This window comes from Entelurus aequoreus, linkage group LG09 (assembly GCF_033978785.1).
Source record: "Entelurus aequoreus isolate RoL-2023_Sb linkage group LG09, RoL_Eaeq_v1.1, whole genome shotgun sequence".
NCBI lineage: Eukaryota > Metazoa > Chordata > Actinopteri > Syngnathiformes > Syngnathidae > Entelurus > Entelurus aequoreus.
Genome location: NC_084739.1, coordinates 30,198,163 through 30,214,715, shown reverse-complemented (window position 1 = coordinate 30,214,715; position 16,553 = coordinate 30,198,163). Strand labels below are relative to the sequence as shown.

General features: G+C 39.2%; 2 protein-coding genes across 4 annotated transcripts in view; one reads left to right on the top strand and one right to left on the bottom strand.

Annotated features, from left to right (window-relative positions):
- egln1a (egl-9 family hypoxia-inducible factor 1a) overlaps positions 1 to 3,503 on the top strand; it is an 85,143-nt gene extending 81,640 nt beyond the window's left edge. For both annotated transcript variants that reach the window (XM_062058549.1, XM_062058548.1), the window contains 2 exons: positions 2,824 to 2,891; positions 2,989 to 3,503. In XM_062058549.1, the coding sequence (XP_061914533.1) occupies positions 2,824 to 2,891; positions 2,989 to 3,044 (124 nt within the window). In that variant the 3' untranslated portion in view covers positions 3,045 to 3,503. The remainder of the gene's footprint in view (positions 1 to 2,823; positions 2,892 to 2,988) is intronic.
- Positions 3,504 to 4,621: 1,118 nt separating this feature from the next.
- On the bottom strand, positions 4,622 to 15,182 carry gpr137ba (G protein-coupled receptor 137Ba). 2 transcript variants are annotated; one of them, XM_062058546.1, is made up of 7 exons: positions 14,598 to 15,182; positions 12,874 to 12,923; positions 9,524 to 9,746; positions 9,313 to 9,459; positions 7,529 to 7,657; positions 7,267 to 7,388; positions 4,622 to 5,057 (listed from the first exon to the last, which is right to left on the bottom strand). In XM_062058546.1, exons 1-7 carry the CDS (start codon positions 14,976 to 14,978, stop codon positions 4,943 to 4,945), a joined length of 1,167 nt encoding a protein of 388 aa, XP_061914530.1. In that variant the 5' UTR covers positions 14,979 to 15,182; the 3' UTR covers positions 4,622 to 4,942. The 2 variants fall into 2 exon arrangements, with proteins under 2 accessions (XP_061914530.1, XP_061914531.1); XM_062058547.1 differs by having other exon boundaries at positions 12,880 to 12,923.
- Between the last annotated feature and the right edge of the window lie 1,371 nt (positions 15,183 to 16,553).

The following is a 16,553-nucleotide window of genomic DNA, read 5'->3' as shown; positions in this document are numbered from 1 at the left end:
CCTCCATAAGGGAGAGGGGAGCAGAGGAGAAAAGAAAAGAAAAGAAACGGCAGATCAACTGGTCTAAAAAGGGAGTCTATTTAAAGGCTAGAGTATACAAATGAGTTTTAAGATGAGACTTAAATGCTTCTACTGAGGTAGCATCTCTAACTTTTACCGGGAGGGCATTCCATAGTACTGGAGCCCGAATAGAAAATGCTCTATAGCCCGCAGACTTTTTTTGGGCTCTGGGAATCACTAATAAGCCGGAGTTCTTTGAACGCAGATTTCTTGCCGGGACATATGGTACAATACAATCAGCAAGATAGGCAGGAGCTAGACCGTGTAGTATTTTATACGTAAGTAGTAAAACTTTAAAGTTGCATCTTAGGTGCACAGGAAGCCAGTGCAGGTGAGCCAGTATAGGCGTAATATGATCAAACTTTCTTGTTTTTGTCAAAAGTCTAGCAGCAGCATTTTGTACCATCTGTAATCTTTTAATGCTAGACATAGGGAGGCCCGAAAATAATACGTTACAGTAATCGAGACGAGACGTAACGAACGCATGGATAATGATCTCAGCGTCGCTTGTGGACAAAATGGAACGAATTTTAGCGATATTACGGAGATGAAAGAAGGCCTTTTTAGTAACACTCTTAATGTGTGACTCAAACGAGAGAGTTGGGTCGAAGATAATACCCAGATTCTTTACCGAGTCGCCTTGTGTAATTGTTTGGTTGTCAAATGTTAAGGTGGTATTATTAAATAGATGTCGGTGTTGAGCAGGACCGATAATCAGCATTTCCGTTTTCTTAGCGTTGAGTTGCAAAAAGTTAGTGGACATCCATTGTTTAATTTAATTAAGACACGCCTCCAGCTGACTACAATCCGCCGTGTTGGTCAGCTTTAGGGGCATGTAGAGTTGGGTGTCATCAGCATAACAGTGAAAGCTAACACCGTATTTGCGTATGATGTCACCTAGCGGCAGCATGTAGATACTAAAGAGTGCAGGGCCAAGAACCGAACCCTGGGGAACTCCGCACGTTACCTTAACATAGTCCGAGGTCACATTGTTATGGGAGACACACTGCATCCTGTCAGTAAGATAAGAGTTAAACCAAGACAAGGCTAAGTCTGACATCCCAATACGTGTTTTGATACGCTCTAATAAAATATTATGATCAACAGTATCGAAAGCGGCGCTAAGATCAAGAAGCAGCAACATAGATGACGCATCAGAATCCATCGTTAGCAATAGATCATTAGTCATTCTTGCGAGGGCTGTCTCCGTGTGTATATATATATATATATATATATATATATATATATATATATATATATATATATATATATATATATATATATAATATATATATATATATATATATATATATATATATATATAAAATGTATATATATATGTATTTATACATACATATATATATATATACGAGGGCTGTCTCCGTATATATATATATATATATATATATATATATATATATATATATATATATATATATATATATAAAATGTATATATATATGTATTTATACATACATATATACGTATAAATATACAAACCCCAAAGCCAGTGAAGTTGCCACGTTGTGTAAATCGTAAATAAAAACAGAATACAATGATTTTCAAATCCTTTTCAATCTATATTCAATTGAATACACTGCAAAGACAAGATACTTAACATTCGAACTGGAAAACGCAAGCAATTTAGGGATTTCACCATCTACGGTCCGTAATACCATCAAAAGGTTCAGAGAATCTGGAGAAATCACTGCACATAACATTGAATGCCCATGACCTTGGATCCCTCAGGCGGTACTGCATCAAAAAGCGACATCAGTGTGTAAAGGATATCCCCACATGGGCTCAGGAACACTTCAGAAAACCACTGTCAGTAACTACAGTTGGTCGCTACATCTGTAAGTGCAAGTTAAAACTCTACTTTGCAAAGCGAAATACATTTATCAACAACACCCAGAAATGCCGCCGGCTTCGCTGGGCCCGAGCTCATCTAAGATGGACTGATGCAAAGTGGAAAACTGATCTGTGGTCTGACGAGTCCACATTTCAAATTGTTTTTGGAAACTGTGGATGTCGTGTCCTCCGGAACAAAGAGGAAAATAAACCATCCGGATTGTTATAGGCGCAAAGTTCAAAAGCCAGCATCTGTGATGGTATGGGGGTGTATTAGTGCCCAAGCTATGGGTAACTTACACATCTGGCATCATTAACCATTAATGCTGAAAGGTACATACAGGTTTTGGAGCAACATATGTTGCCATCCAAGCAACCTTATCATGGACGCCCCTGCTTATTTCAGCAAGACAATGCCAAGCCACGTGTTACAACAGCGTGGCTTCATAGTAAAAGAGTGCAGGTACTAGACTGGCCTGCCTGTAGTCTGTAGTAGTTAAAAATGTCTGCCGCATTATGGAGCCTAAAATACGACAACGGAGACCCCAGCCTGTTGAACAACTTAAACACCTATTCTTCTGTTTTTTAGATACTTTACATTAGTTCCAAGCGATACTACAAATTTGAATATTGATCCAATACCAAGTAGTTACAGGGGCAGTTTTGATCATATAAGTATTGCTGGTTTTATGCTTGTTTCCACATTATAACCAACAAACAAAGGTTTGGAATTCTGTCTAATTTCTTATTGGAGTGAATGGTTGCTGTACAAGCATTGTGCTGTTGGCGATGTCATGAGATGGGATCGTGTTCTTGTGATGGTTTGCACATCCCGAGCATCCACACTGCTCTACTGCACGCGCCCAGGCATTGTTTGAGCACTGACTCACTGCCCTTATTCTGTCTCTGCAGGTATGCCATCACCGTGTGGTATTTCGATGCAGATGAGCGAGCCAGAGCGAAAGAAAAGTATTTAACAGGTAGGGTTTGATTTCAAGTCTTCTCTCATGGTGTTGTTGACTGTGTGCAAGTTGGGAACAAACATGTTGGGTTTTTTTTCCTCCTCTCTGCATGCAGGTGCAGGAGAGAAAGGAGTAAAGGTTGATCTCGGCAAGCCATCAGATCCCACCTAGTGGGAAGCCTGCGTCCGTGCGCTGCACGCAGCCAATAAGTGCTCTGTCCCCAGAAAGTGGCCTATAGAGAGCATGTGTGTTTTACATGAGGCAGTGGGAAGATGGATGTTTCTTAAGGACACAAAAACAAGCCTACCCAGCCAATCGTGGCCACACTCGGTCAGCCTTGACAACCCAAAGGACTGTGGATGTCATGGCATTGTACCGAAAGGGACGACTGTGTTTTTTTTACTTCCCCCGTGCCCTCTGTTTTTTAGGAACATTTGCACCATACAACTTTCACAATAAATCACAGGGGTCAAGCTAATCTCTCAGTGAATTCCTTAAAGGTACAGTGTACTGCATAACCTCCATGCATTATGCTTTTCACAATGGAATCTGTGTCCATGCTACTGTTGTGCAAATGTGCTCAGGTTTGCAATAAGGAGAAATCAAATGAATAAAAGAAATATTTTTTTCTGACAAGAACCAGGTTGGTGTTAGTTTCAGTTCATTCAACAAGGGTGTAGACGTGCATGTCAGCATTATTTACCTCCAACAGCCACTGTTGTCTATGACTGATGTGGGGATGTCACGCTTCATCCGCATTGCACCAAATCTAGTTGGATGCTGCCCTCTACTGGAGGAGAGTGGTGTTGCATGCATGCAGAAAGACTTGCCCATGTGTAAATGGTTGTTTGTGCCCTGAGAGTCAGCTGGGATAGGCTCCAGCTCGTCAATGTTTCATTTTTTAAGGTACATTCTGCCTCTGTAGCATTTTGGACCTGTATAAAAAAAATAGTGCCTCCAATGTATAAGTGTGGTAACAAAGTATATATGCAGTACATGGCTTTAATACTCGAAAAAATTTATTTTAAAGGGTTTTAAATTAGCAGTGTTGTAAAAATTAGACTGTGGCAGAGTCCTAACAGCCTTATTCTTTCATTTTACATCGCATTATGTACCTAATGTTTTGACCACTGGTTGTCATAGCATACAAAAAAGTCTTCCGTCTAAACATTTTTATTTAGACCAGGGGCGTCAAACGTACAGGTTTTATCCGGCCCGCGGGATGAGTATGAAAATTAGCCAAAATTTTTGAATGAAAGAAACTGCTGTTTTAAATGTGTCCACTTGATGTCGCAATAGCAATTCTTTGTATCTGCAGATTATGCTACATATGTAAAAAATAATAATAAACCACATGATGTTCGAGGAAAATGAGCCAACTACATAAATAACATCCTGTAATTTGATTTTGACATATTTTTATCTTGATAGATTGAAAATGAACACCAATGAGTTGACTGATGAACATTATCACATTATTTATTCAGAAAGTATAAATAACGACAAATAAAGATATAATACTATTAACCGCAACATGTAAGTGTAATAAAAAACAACAACATTCTGATTTGTACATCTTCAGAATGTGCTTGTTCTATTTTTTAAAACAAAGACAACAATCTGAAGTGTTATCGTGCCGTGGTTTTACCAGTCCGGCCCACTTGGGAGTAGATTTTCCTCCGTGTGGCCCCCGATCTAAAATGAGTTTGACACCCCTGATTTAGGCAGTGATGTTAAACTTGAAAAAACACGTCGTAAAAAGTGTTTTAATGGATTAAACGACTAATCTGTAAGAAAAGAAACACGCGTACATGAAATAGGAATACAGTGCACAATGCAACAGTTCAGGAAATATATTAATCACATAAAAAAAGAAAACTTTTAGAGCAGTCATATTGGGCCCGCATCTGTACATGTAGTGTGCAAATCAGTGGTTCTTTATATACTGGCATTTGTGTTAGTTCTTGCCTGGAACTCATCCCAATGTGTCCAGTCCAGTGTGCTTCATTAGAATAACAACAGTGCAAAAACATCAGGGGTCAAGAAAACGAGAGTCCAGTGACCTCTAATCAGTAATGGCTGAGCTCCTCGGGGGGAAGTGGGAGGTGGTAAACGTCATCCCCTGCGATGTAAGCGCTGATGCTGCTGCTCTGGCTTCCCCACTCGTAACTGTCGGCAACCAAACTGAAACAAACAAAAGGGTGCGTCAACCAGGGGTGTGCAAGCTTTTTCCGTACCGGCTGTCAAATTCATGTAAATATGCAAATTGATGACACATATTATGTTGAGCGTACATGCTGCTTTATCTTACTGAGGATGGTTCCCTGAAAAGCCAGTGCAAAGATGAGTGAGGAGACTCCGACTGGTGTGTATGGAGGTTCATTTGTCTCTTTATTCCGAAAGCTATTTTTTGACACTGAATTTATGTAACTGAATTTTTTTGCGTTTGAATTTTATGAACTAGATTTTTTTACATCAAATTATGCTGACAATCTCCTTGAAAAAAAATTATTTTTTTTAGTAGTAAATAAGCAAAAAAAAGGCTCATAATTTGTCTGCTGACTTATGCAGTAACATATTGTGTCATTTTCCATTCTATTATTTTGTCAAAATTATTAAGGACAAGCTGTAAAAATTTATTATTAATCCACTTGTTCATTTACTGTTAATATCTGCGTACTTTCTCTTTAAACATGTTCTATCTACACTTCTGTTAAAATGTAATAATCATTTATTCTTCTGTTGGTTGGACACTTTACACTAGTTTTGGATGATACCACACATTTAGTAGTTACAGGATCATACATTGGTCATATTCAAAGTCCTCATGTGTCCAGGGACATATTTCCTGAATTTATAAACGAAAAAAGGAAAAAAGTTTTGTGACGATAAAAAATATCAATGTAATCATAGTAATATCGACTAGATACGCTATTGTACTTGATATCATTACAGTGGATGTCAGGTGTAGATCCACCCATGGCATTTGTTTACATTCAGACACGCTAGCTAGCTATTGTTAGCGGTGACGCCGTTTATCTATTGTATCCTACTACGGTGTGTAGTGAAACATGTTTAGCTATTCCTCGTCCTGCAGGGATGATGCTTGTAAGAAATGTACTTTATTTGTCGCCATGGATTCGTGGATTAGTGATTTAGAAGTAGCTAAAATGGATGGATGTCAACTGCTAGATCGCTAGCCATGTCTTAAAGTACCTCTTCCTGAGGGCGTTTCAGTGTTATAACTTCACCTTTATCGTTAGTTTTTAAGCCAAAATGCGTCCGTTCTCCCTTTTCTGTCTACACACTGTGTCTGCTTGTAAGTACTCCGTGATTGTGCGCTGCCGAACATGCTCCTCTGTTCATAAAACCAGCAATTTCATGACGTGACGACGCGCCATTACAGGCATTAATAAGGATACGTGGTAAGGGACTGGTAAAATCATGACATTAAAACTTAAAAGTAAAGACCACATTAGATTTTTTTTTGTCTTACTTTGGCCAAAAATAGAACAAGCACATCCTGAAAATGCACACATTACAAAAAATCCTTTTGACAAAACACTTCTAGTCAGTTGAAAATTCTGAGGAAAAAATTGGTGCAGTTTCAAAAAGACCATAAACCAATGAACTTAGACTTTGTCTCAGTCCTCAAACTGCCACATTGCTGAAATCCGCAACTGCCACAACACATTCAATTATCATCCTTCAAATATTATAATTATAATATAAAAAAAAAACAGTTACCATAGCCGAAATCAAGGTAACATAATTACACACTTAACCAATGTGAGCATGCTAGATTCAAGCATGAAATAAAATAGAAAAAAACACAACAAATGTAGAAACACACATTTTTACAATGGAGTTCAGGGTGCGCATCGTGCATTTAACCAATTGCAAGCGCTGCATGGAACTCTAACTACAAAGCTGATGGTCAAGTTGACTGAAGTCTTTGCATCTTACCATTTCGTTATTTTATCCTTTGAGTGGATAATTTACATTGAAAGAAGGTATTGCACGACAATACTGCTGCCAACCACAAGAGGAGCAGCTGATTGCTTGCACCTGCACTGATTGGACTAGCGGAAGCCAACCCAGAGGGCGCTTAATGTCAGCTGACACATCGTCATGAGTGACGTGGGTTACTGAGTTGCTGTTGCAACATCCAGTGGACACATTTAGAACAGCAGTTTCTTTAATTTCAAAAAATGCAGCTTATTTTTAAACATTTAGCAAACTGATCCGCGGGCTGGATTAAACCTGTTCGTGTGCAGTAAATTGACAACACTGATTCTTTCTGCTTTGTCTTCTTATTCTCTGGCAGACCAGGTGTGTTTTAATGTTTGTACGCAAGGGCGAACAGGTAGCGACGAATCAATTTGTGTTTTACCTGGCTTGGATGTTCTGAGGCATGACGCTCCACGCCAGGTCATCGTCGCTGTCGTAACGTCGAGGGTTGTCGAAGAAATAAGCCCTGGAGGAGAAGACGTGGCCGGGAAGCACCGAGCCACTCTGTGGAACAAAGTGTGTGAAAATTTAAATGTCCACTACTTCAGAAAGTGTCAGAAACTTCAAAAAGTATTCCGCTTTAACTGCGATCTACGTGTCATGTCCGGCGAGGCCAAAAGGGAGGCGTAGACATGACGACTCACCCTGTCCAGGTCGGGCTGGCGCACTCTGAAGAAGAATACCACCAGAGAAGTGGGGAGCAGCTCCCACACGAACAAGATCACCCCGAAGACGACGTAGCCGGTGTCGCCCAGAGTGGACTGTAAATCTGCCTGAAAGAAAATACAAAACCTGACTAAATGTATACTTTCGATTGCTGACACAAGTACCGTACTAGTCCATTCTTTTTATTATATATTTAATAGTGTATCAACATAACATTACATCCTAGGTTGTGATAAATTCCACATATGGGTCACGGTCAACTGTCTTGTCTGACTGAGGTAAGTCGATGGTGGAATATTTTTGGGTATAATCTAAACATTTTGTGTGAAAAATGCCTAAAAAGTCCAAAAAACTGCTTGTTCTTTGGCATTTTCCTCCACTCCTTCTGTTACATGTCTTTTTTTCATTTAAGTTTTATTGACATCCAGCATCAGACATTCCTATCCATTACATCATGTTTGCATACATCATACATCTGTTGTCTGCCCTAAATGTCAAAATATGTTTTTGTTTATATCTCAACGATGCCACGTTCTGTTACATGTCAACTGTTGGGTTGCATTTACAAAACATTTTTCAGATTCCAGAGGAAAACTACAGTCTTTAAAGGCCTACTGAAACCCACTACTACCGACTACGCAGTCTGATAGTTTATATATCAATGATGAAATCTTAACATTGCAACACATGCCAATACGGCCGGGTTAACTTATAAATTGCAATTTTAAATTTCCCGCCACACTTCCGGTTGAAAACGTCTAGGTATGATGACGTATGCGCGTGACGGAATCAGTTGATGCGGAAGTATTGGTACCCCATTGAATACAATACAAAAAAGCTCTGTTTTCATTTCAAAATTCCACAGTATTCTGGACATCTGTGTTGGTGAATCTTTTGCAATTTGTTTAATGAACAATGGAGACTGCAAAGAAGAAACTTGTAGGTGGGATCGGTGTATTAGCGGCGGACTACAGTAACACAACCAGGAAGACAGAGATGGATAGCAGACGCGTTAGCCGGCGAACTCACTTTAACTTCCTCCGTCTCGCCGACCGCATCTGTGATCGGGTGAAGTCCTTCGTCCTTCCGTTGATCGCTGGAACGCAGGTGAGCACGGGTGTTGATGAGCAGATGAGGGCTGGCTGGCGTAGGTGGATAGCTAATGTTTGTAGCATAGCTCTGTGAGGTCCGATTGCTAAGTTAGCTTCAATGGCGTCGTTAGCAACATCATTGTTAACCTTCGCCAGGCTGGAAAGCATTAACCGTGTATTTACATGTCCATGGTTTAATAGTATTGTTGATCTTCTGTCTATCCTTCCAGTCAGGGATTTATTTAGTTTGTTTCTATATGCAGTTAAGCACAATGCTATCACTTTAGCTCCGTAGCTAAAGTGTTTCGTCGATGTATTGTCGTGGAGATAAAAGTCACTGTGAATGTCCATTTAGCGTTCTCGACTCTCATTTTCAAGAGGATATAGTATCCGAGGTGGTTTAAAATACAAATCCGTGACCCACAATAGAAAAATCCTTATTTGGTTAATACCAGCGTGATGAGATCAATATTTTTCAGTTCTCTTCTATGGTTATTATCACAAATAGCTGTGCTTTTTTGTTGTGCTGTTCAAATTTATTGGTATCGGCAATACTGGCCCTTGCATCAGACACCTCAAATGGGTTTGTCGAAGCATCCAAAAATAAAATAATGATACAGATGACAGCTGCCACACAAGGTAACACCATATCACAACATTTTAAGGGGTACCTGGTCAGAAACGTTGTACCAGTCGTAGTCAAAGGAGTTGATGCTCTTGTTCGAGAGTCCCAGGACGACCAGATTGTAGCAGGCCCTGGATGTGTACAGGAGGATGACTATGGCCCCTACAGCGGTCACCTGGCACACTGAGGTCCCCTGTGATTAAAAACATGTTATCGCATATGTTTTTCTTCTGACCAACAACCATCTCATTTCTCACCTTGGATTCCAGATAAATGTTGGCCAGGGACATTTTGGCAATCTTGTAGAGACACAGCGAGAGCGACACGGCGCACAGGACGAAGAGGGTGTCGTTGATGGCCACCCTCACCAGCACCACTGTGCGGGTGTCCGCAGAGGACGTCCTCACCAGCATGGCGCACACCAGGTTGACGGCTAAAAAGAGCAGGCTCATGGACAGGAAGAGCAGATACAGTGGCAGCCTGTGAGGGACAGTGTGACGTCGTTAGTTGTCTTCAGCTTCACTCGTTCATAAATGGTCACAAGACGTTCATACACACAATTAAGACGCTAGTTAGTTATTTTATTTCTACTTTGTGTGGAACAATGACATTTTTAATACTCAATAGTCAATCACTGATTTGAGTAAGTTAACTTTACTTTGATTAATAAACCATTGATAGGAATTGATGGTCTGTCCCTGGGTCAAACTACCATTTTCATGTTAATCATTAGATATTACACTTTTAGCAGCATGCTACTTGTGTAGCATCTGCTTTCCTACGTCGCAATCAGCTTTGTTGCTAATGCTACTGTTATCATCACATTTATCAAAAAAAAAAAGTAAACTCCACTGGTGGAGTTAATTCTTTGTGTGACTATTTGTTTACATTGCGGTTCAAACAATCAGGATTATCCCATGTCACATTCCATTAGGCTTTCTATTGCATAATAAATGATTTACTATGTATATGTTGTATCTAAATAACATAAACAGCCCTTAGATAAATAAATTATATAAAATACTATTTATAGTCAAGGTTTCTGTGGTTTATCCGTTATGCAGTGCTCAATACCGGGGTAGAGCGGAATAAACGTTAGGTCAGGAAAAAACACAGAGGCTATTTCATCCCAACAAGCCTGTTTCGCAAGTTTCCCTGCTCTTCAGGGGATCTTATATATTATTATATATATAAAAAATATATATTAATATAATTTTATAAAATCTCCTAGTCCAGGGGATTTTATATATTAATATATATATACATATATATTAATATAATTTTATAAAATCCCCTGAAGAGCAGGGAAACCAGCGAAACAGGCTTGTAAAGATGAAATAGCCTGTGTTTTTTCTTGACCTAACGTAAAGTACTATTTAGATCATAAAAAACTGAATAAAAATTCCATTAAATACTATGTCATTAAATAATAAAAATGTATGACATAAATGTTTTAATATTTTCACTTTTTTAATATTAGAAGTAGCACTTGATTTTGAATATAACCAAAAAATTTAGAGAATCAAACAAATATGCTGGTAAATTAGCAAATATATTCTTATTAGTAACTGAGGATGAAGGAGCTAGGAATATGTCAAAATTACATAAGAAACGAAACTATCTAACAATTCAGTAAAGGATTTATATAGAAACGAATACTTCACAATGAAAACACATAAAAAATTAAAACTATTCTTAATGATAAGGTTTTTAATATCCAAAAAGGAGTGGGTAGAGGTGAAACTAATTTACTCCAAACCCCTTATTCATGAATCAGCTATTTACCTTTATAGTCGTTATCATCTATACAATGATTATGGTCTTATTTTAATATATTATTAATGATATTTATCTCATGTATGAACACATTTTTTGGGAAAAACCTACACAAATATAGTAGTCAATAAATAGTCTGCAATACTAAGTAATGGTAACAACAACAAATATTGAGTAGAGTAATATTAATCATGTAAACACCTTGTGATTATTAGACACCCTCAATCTTATTGAAAATCGTGTCTATATTACATTTTACAATTTCATGTATTTTCAGAGCCAATACAGTTTATAGATTTATTTAAGAAAACAACATCCTGCATATCAGCTTTGGGTTATTAGTAGGGCTGTATGACTATTATAAAAAATACAAATAAATCTCTAATGAGGCAAGATTACCTTTTTAAAGTAGGATGAACAAATCACCTGCTCCGTTTCTACTACTGTGTTGTAAACTTCCCCTGAGCTCATTGTATGGCTTCAACTTTAGAGACTACTTCACTGTTTTAGAAAAAGAGATTTTGCGTGCTATTTTCACCAAATGTTCTGCAAACATTCTGCGAGGAGGAACAAAAACATCACGCTTCATCACATCAAACCTTATCAGACACCTGAAATGCCAGTGTTGCAACAATGGTGTTTTGAAAGCCTACAAAGATGCCCCAAAGCCAGTAGCAAAAAAGTTGTGCACAAACTACATTTAAAATATACTACATATAAATAAGTTAATCAGTTATCGTATCATTCTAGAGCACAGGTGTCAAACTCAAGGCCCGGGGGCCAGATCTGGCCCGCGGCATCATTTTATCTGGCCCGCAAACTCCTGGAAATGTTCTGTGTCAATAAAGTACTTAATATTTTCTCACTAAACGTAATAGATCTTTTTCATTTTGACAGTAAAAAATATATGTACTGCTTGAAATGGCATACCTTTTAAACTTGAATAGTATCCAATATTGCAACAAATATTACAGTATATTATCATACTTTCCAAACATGTTTTTGTCTATATAAGAATACTTAACTCTACAGCAAACTACCCATCAAATTATTATAAATGACAGTACATTGTACGTTGTTCTTTACAGCATATTACTGTAAATTGACTACTTTTTGCTTTAAAATTCTGTTGACTGAGCTGCCAGTTTTTGACTGTAAAATCTACGGTTGTTGTTTTTAACGGTGTATTACTGTAAATGGAAAAACGGTACATTGGTTTTTACGGTATAAAAACTGAAAGCTAAGTTGCCAGAATAAAAAAAGAACTTGTACTGTTTTTCCATTAACAATATAATGTTGTAAAAACACAAAAATTCTGGCAACTAAGCTGCCAACTTTTTCCGAACCCCCCCCCCCCCACCAAACAAAAAAACAGTGGTACTGTTTTTCCAATTACTGTAAAATGTTGTAAAAAAAAAAAAAAATCACTATATTTTACAGTAAAATGTAAATGTTAAATTTTTACTGTAAAATCAACAGTCTACTTAAAACAATATATATAATTAATAATGAAATTCAGAGGCAAATTCATACATTATTCACTGTTACAAGCGGCCCTCTGATGGCAGCCATAACTGCCATGTGGCCCTCAATGAAAACCAGTTTGACATTCCTGTTCTAGAGGTATTGGCTTGAAAAATTGTGCATCCCTAGTTTTTAGTGTCAACATTGCAACCTTTTCTGTTCACCTATGTGCTCTTTTATTCCACTTTTTATGTGGGTTTTTTTTGTGATACTATTTTTAGAATAGGCTGCGGATCGCAAATGACCCCCGGGCTGCACTTTGGACACCCCTGAGTTATAGAACAGTTTCCCCTTTCGGTGGTCTTACCGGTACCTCAGGAGCTCAGGTGCATATTTGGACTTGGCCTTGAACACAACCTGTCACGAGAAAGAGCGCGTCATACACAATACTGTACATGTGTCATCGTGTTATAAGCACTTTCACTTCTTCTTATGTGCTCTGAAAAACACAGAACAGGAAGCTTTGCTATGCTTTCAGGATCCAGGGTACTTTTTCTACCGGTCGCTAAAAATAACGCTTCATTCGTGGCCGGAGATGCTATTAGACTTAGACTTAGACAAACTTTATTGATCCACAAGGGAAATTGTTCTACACAGTAGCTCAGCTTCAAAGGATGGAAAGGGTAAGGATGGAAAGAATAATGCAGATATTAAGTATACTAAAAATGTACCATAGTAGCAATATAAAATATAACATATGTTTAATATTTACATATTATATATACCAGTGTTTTTCAACCTTTTTTGAGCCAAGGCACATATGTTGCGTTGAAAAAATCCGGAGGGACACCACCAGCAGAAATCATTAAAAAACTAAACTCAGTTGACAGGAAAAAGTCGTTGTTGCAATTCTTGGATATGACTTCAAACCATAACCAACCATGCATCAATATAGCTCTTGTCTCAAAGTAGGTGTACTGTCACCACCTGTCACATCACGCCGTGACTTATTTAGAGTTTTTTTTGCTGTTTTCCTGTGTGTAGTGTTTTAGTTCTTGTCTTGTGTTCCTATTTTGGTGGCTTTTTCTCTTTTTTTGGTATTTTCCTGTAGCAGTTTCATGTCTTCCTTTGAGCGATATTTCCCGCATCTACTTTGTTTTAGCAATCAAAAATATTTCAGTTGTTTTTATCCTTCTTTGTGGGGACATTGTTGATTGTCATGTCATGTTCGGATGTACATTGTGGACGCGGTCTTTGCTCCACAGTAAGTCTTTGCTGTCGTCCAGCATTCTGTTTTTGTTTAATTTGTAGCCAGTTCAGTTTTAGTTTCATTCTGCATGGCCTTCCCTAAGCTTCAATGCCTTTTCTTAGGGGCACTCACCTTTTGTTTATTTTTGGTTTAAGCATTAGATACCTTTTTACCTTCACACTGCCTCCCGCTGTTTCCGACATCTACAAAGCAATTAGCTACCGGCTGCCACCTACTGATATGGAAGAGTATTACATGGTTACTCTGCCGAGCTCTAGACAGCACCGACACTCAACAACAACACATTTGCAGACTATAATTACTGGTTTTCAAAAAAAAAAAATTCACCCAAATAGGTGAAATTACATAATCTCTCACAGCACAGCAGACTGTATCCCACGGCACAAAACACTGCTCTAGACAGCACCGACACTCAACAACGGCACATTATTTGTGGATTATAATTACTGGTTTGCAAAAAATACTTTTTACCCAAATAGGTGAAAGTACATAATCTCCCACGGCACACCAGACTGTATCTCACGGAACAGTGGTTGAAAAACACTGATATATACAGTATATAATATATACTGATATATTTTATTATTATGTAATATATAACAAATCCCAATTACCATGTACAATATTACAGTATATGTAACAGCTGCATAGTTTAATATGGGAATTGTGTAAGAAGACACTTTGTGTCAGCAAAAGCTTTTTTGTTGATCATTAATCATAATAGCACGTTATTGGGGACAAAAAGGTTGTGCATTAGTATAGTTTGCAGTGCATCTCTGCAGACCACTGTGCCGGTGTGTGACGTCATCCCGTGGCCTCACCTGTGCAAAGTAGAGGTTCATGAGGCTGAGTGTGAAGAACTGCAGGCACACGGGGAAGCAGTAGAGCAGCCAGAAGGGAAAAGGCCCCAAAGTGTTGGCTGTGACAAAGTTCTTGAAGTAGAAGGAGAAGAGCACCGTTCTTAGGGCCGACCACAGCAGGCACAGGAACAGGAACACGGTCTGATAGCTGAAGCGCTTGTGCCGATACCGCAGCACCAACCAGAGCTGGACGTAGATGAAGATGAAGAGCAGCGAGTAGAAGGCGCTGTAGACCACCGTCAGACCCAAGGTCACGTAAGGGGGCACGGCTGGCGTGAGAGTGGGCAGCGGGGACGAGTCGGCCATCGGCTGCGGTTGTCTCTCCTCCGCCGGGGCCTCCATGAGCTGCTCTCTCGGCCGACAGAGGAGGAGGCGGAGCGTTTACAGCCGGCAGTCACGAGCGGAGAAGCGGAGGAGCAACGAGGCTCACTTCCGGAGCCGCGCAGCCGCAGAGCATGATCAGCGCCGTAGGAATGACCGCTCTCAGGGCTGTACGAGCGGCTAGGAAGCGGCACAGGACAGCGGCCGGATGGCTGGGGCTCACTAAAAGGACACGCCCCCCCCCCTCTGCTGTGACGTCACGACACGCATCAGCTGACGCACGCTGACTGTACCTTTAACCCTGTGATGGGGAGGGGAGGCACCGCATGGGTCCCCCGGGAGCGGTCACTCAAGGAGCCATAACATTAAGTACACTTAAAACAAAAAAAAATAACAATTGTCACAAGAGGGGTGAGTCCGTCTGTCTACTTTCCGTCATTTTCATCCTGGAAATTCCTATTGGATGGAGAGTGTGTCATAATTCCTTGTTGGACAACTCGAAACCATTACAGGGTCAACATTTGGTAAATGGTAACTAGTCAGCATTTTAGTTAAATTCCATACACTGTGCCCATTGTTTTGTAAAAAATCAACTGCACTGGTGCTTTCTGTACATAACACCGTGTTTAGACAGTTCCTATCTTGCCGTATTTTACAAATTTGCATCTCACATTGAGATTTAGCACTTCAAGGAAATAAGAATTGCATATTTGAAGCAAAATATTTATCCACTTGATGACAAGCGATGTCAACCCAACTGCTCTAACTTACTAACTAGCTATCAGTCCATACAGGTTGCTATCATGCTAGCTATTAGCATTGTTAGCATGTCCGTTTTGTTAGCATACTACTTGGAGTAAAATATAATATATCAAAATGGCCCCGAATGCTTTTCACTGTGTTGCCCCTGGTTGAAAAGGTTTGGACACCTTTGGCTTAGCATGCTAATTATGCTGTACCTTTTACATATAACTATACACAGCTATGCACTATACACTTTACTCCTAACACAGATTTAAAGGCCTACTGAAATGATTGTTTTTTATTTAAACGGGAATAGCAGATCCATTCTATGTGTCATACTTGATCATTTCGCGATATTGCCATATTTTTGCTGAAAGGATTTAGTAGAGAAAATCGACGATAAACTTCGCAACTTTTGCTTGCTGATAAAAAAAAGCCTTGCCCCTACCGGAAGTATAGCGTGACATCACAAGACTAAGGATTCCTCACAATTCCCCGTTGTTTACAATGGAGCGAGAGACATTCGGAGCGAGAAAGCGACGATTACCCCATTAATTTGAGCGAGGATGAAAGATTCGTGGATGAAGAACTTTAGAGTGAAGGACTACAGTGTAGTGCAGCGTGTATCTTTTGTCGCTCTGACCGTAACTTAGTTACAAGCTGGCTCATTGGATTAAACACTCTCTCCTTTTTCTATTGTGGATCACGGATTTGTATTTTAAACCACCTCGGATACTATATCCTCTTGAAAATGAACATGTAAATACACGGTTAATAACTTTCAGCTTGGCGAAGCTAAAAAAATAGAAGCTATGTTAGCTACAGAGCTAACGTGATAGCAGGCTCAAAATG

What these genes read in the sequence shown, in the direction of transcription:
- gpr137ba (XM_062058546.1), bottom strand. Translation starts at nt 14,978, where the DNA reads ATGGAGGCCCCGGCGGAGGAGAGACAACCGCAGCCGATGGCCGACTCG. An exon ending in CCTGAGCTCCTGAGGTACCG is followed by an intron (nt 9,747 to 12,873) that starts GTAAGACCACCG and finishes TGTCCCTCACAG; the next exon opens with GCTGCCACTGTATCTGCTCT. An exon ending in CCTCAGAACATCCAAGCCAG is followed by an intron (nt 5,058 to 7,266) that starts GTAAAACACAAA and finishes TGTTTGTTTCAG; the next exon opens with TTTGGTTGCCGACAGTTACG.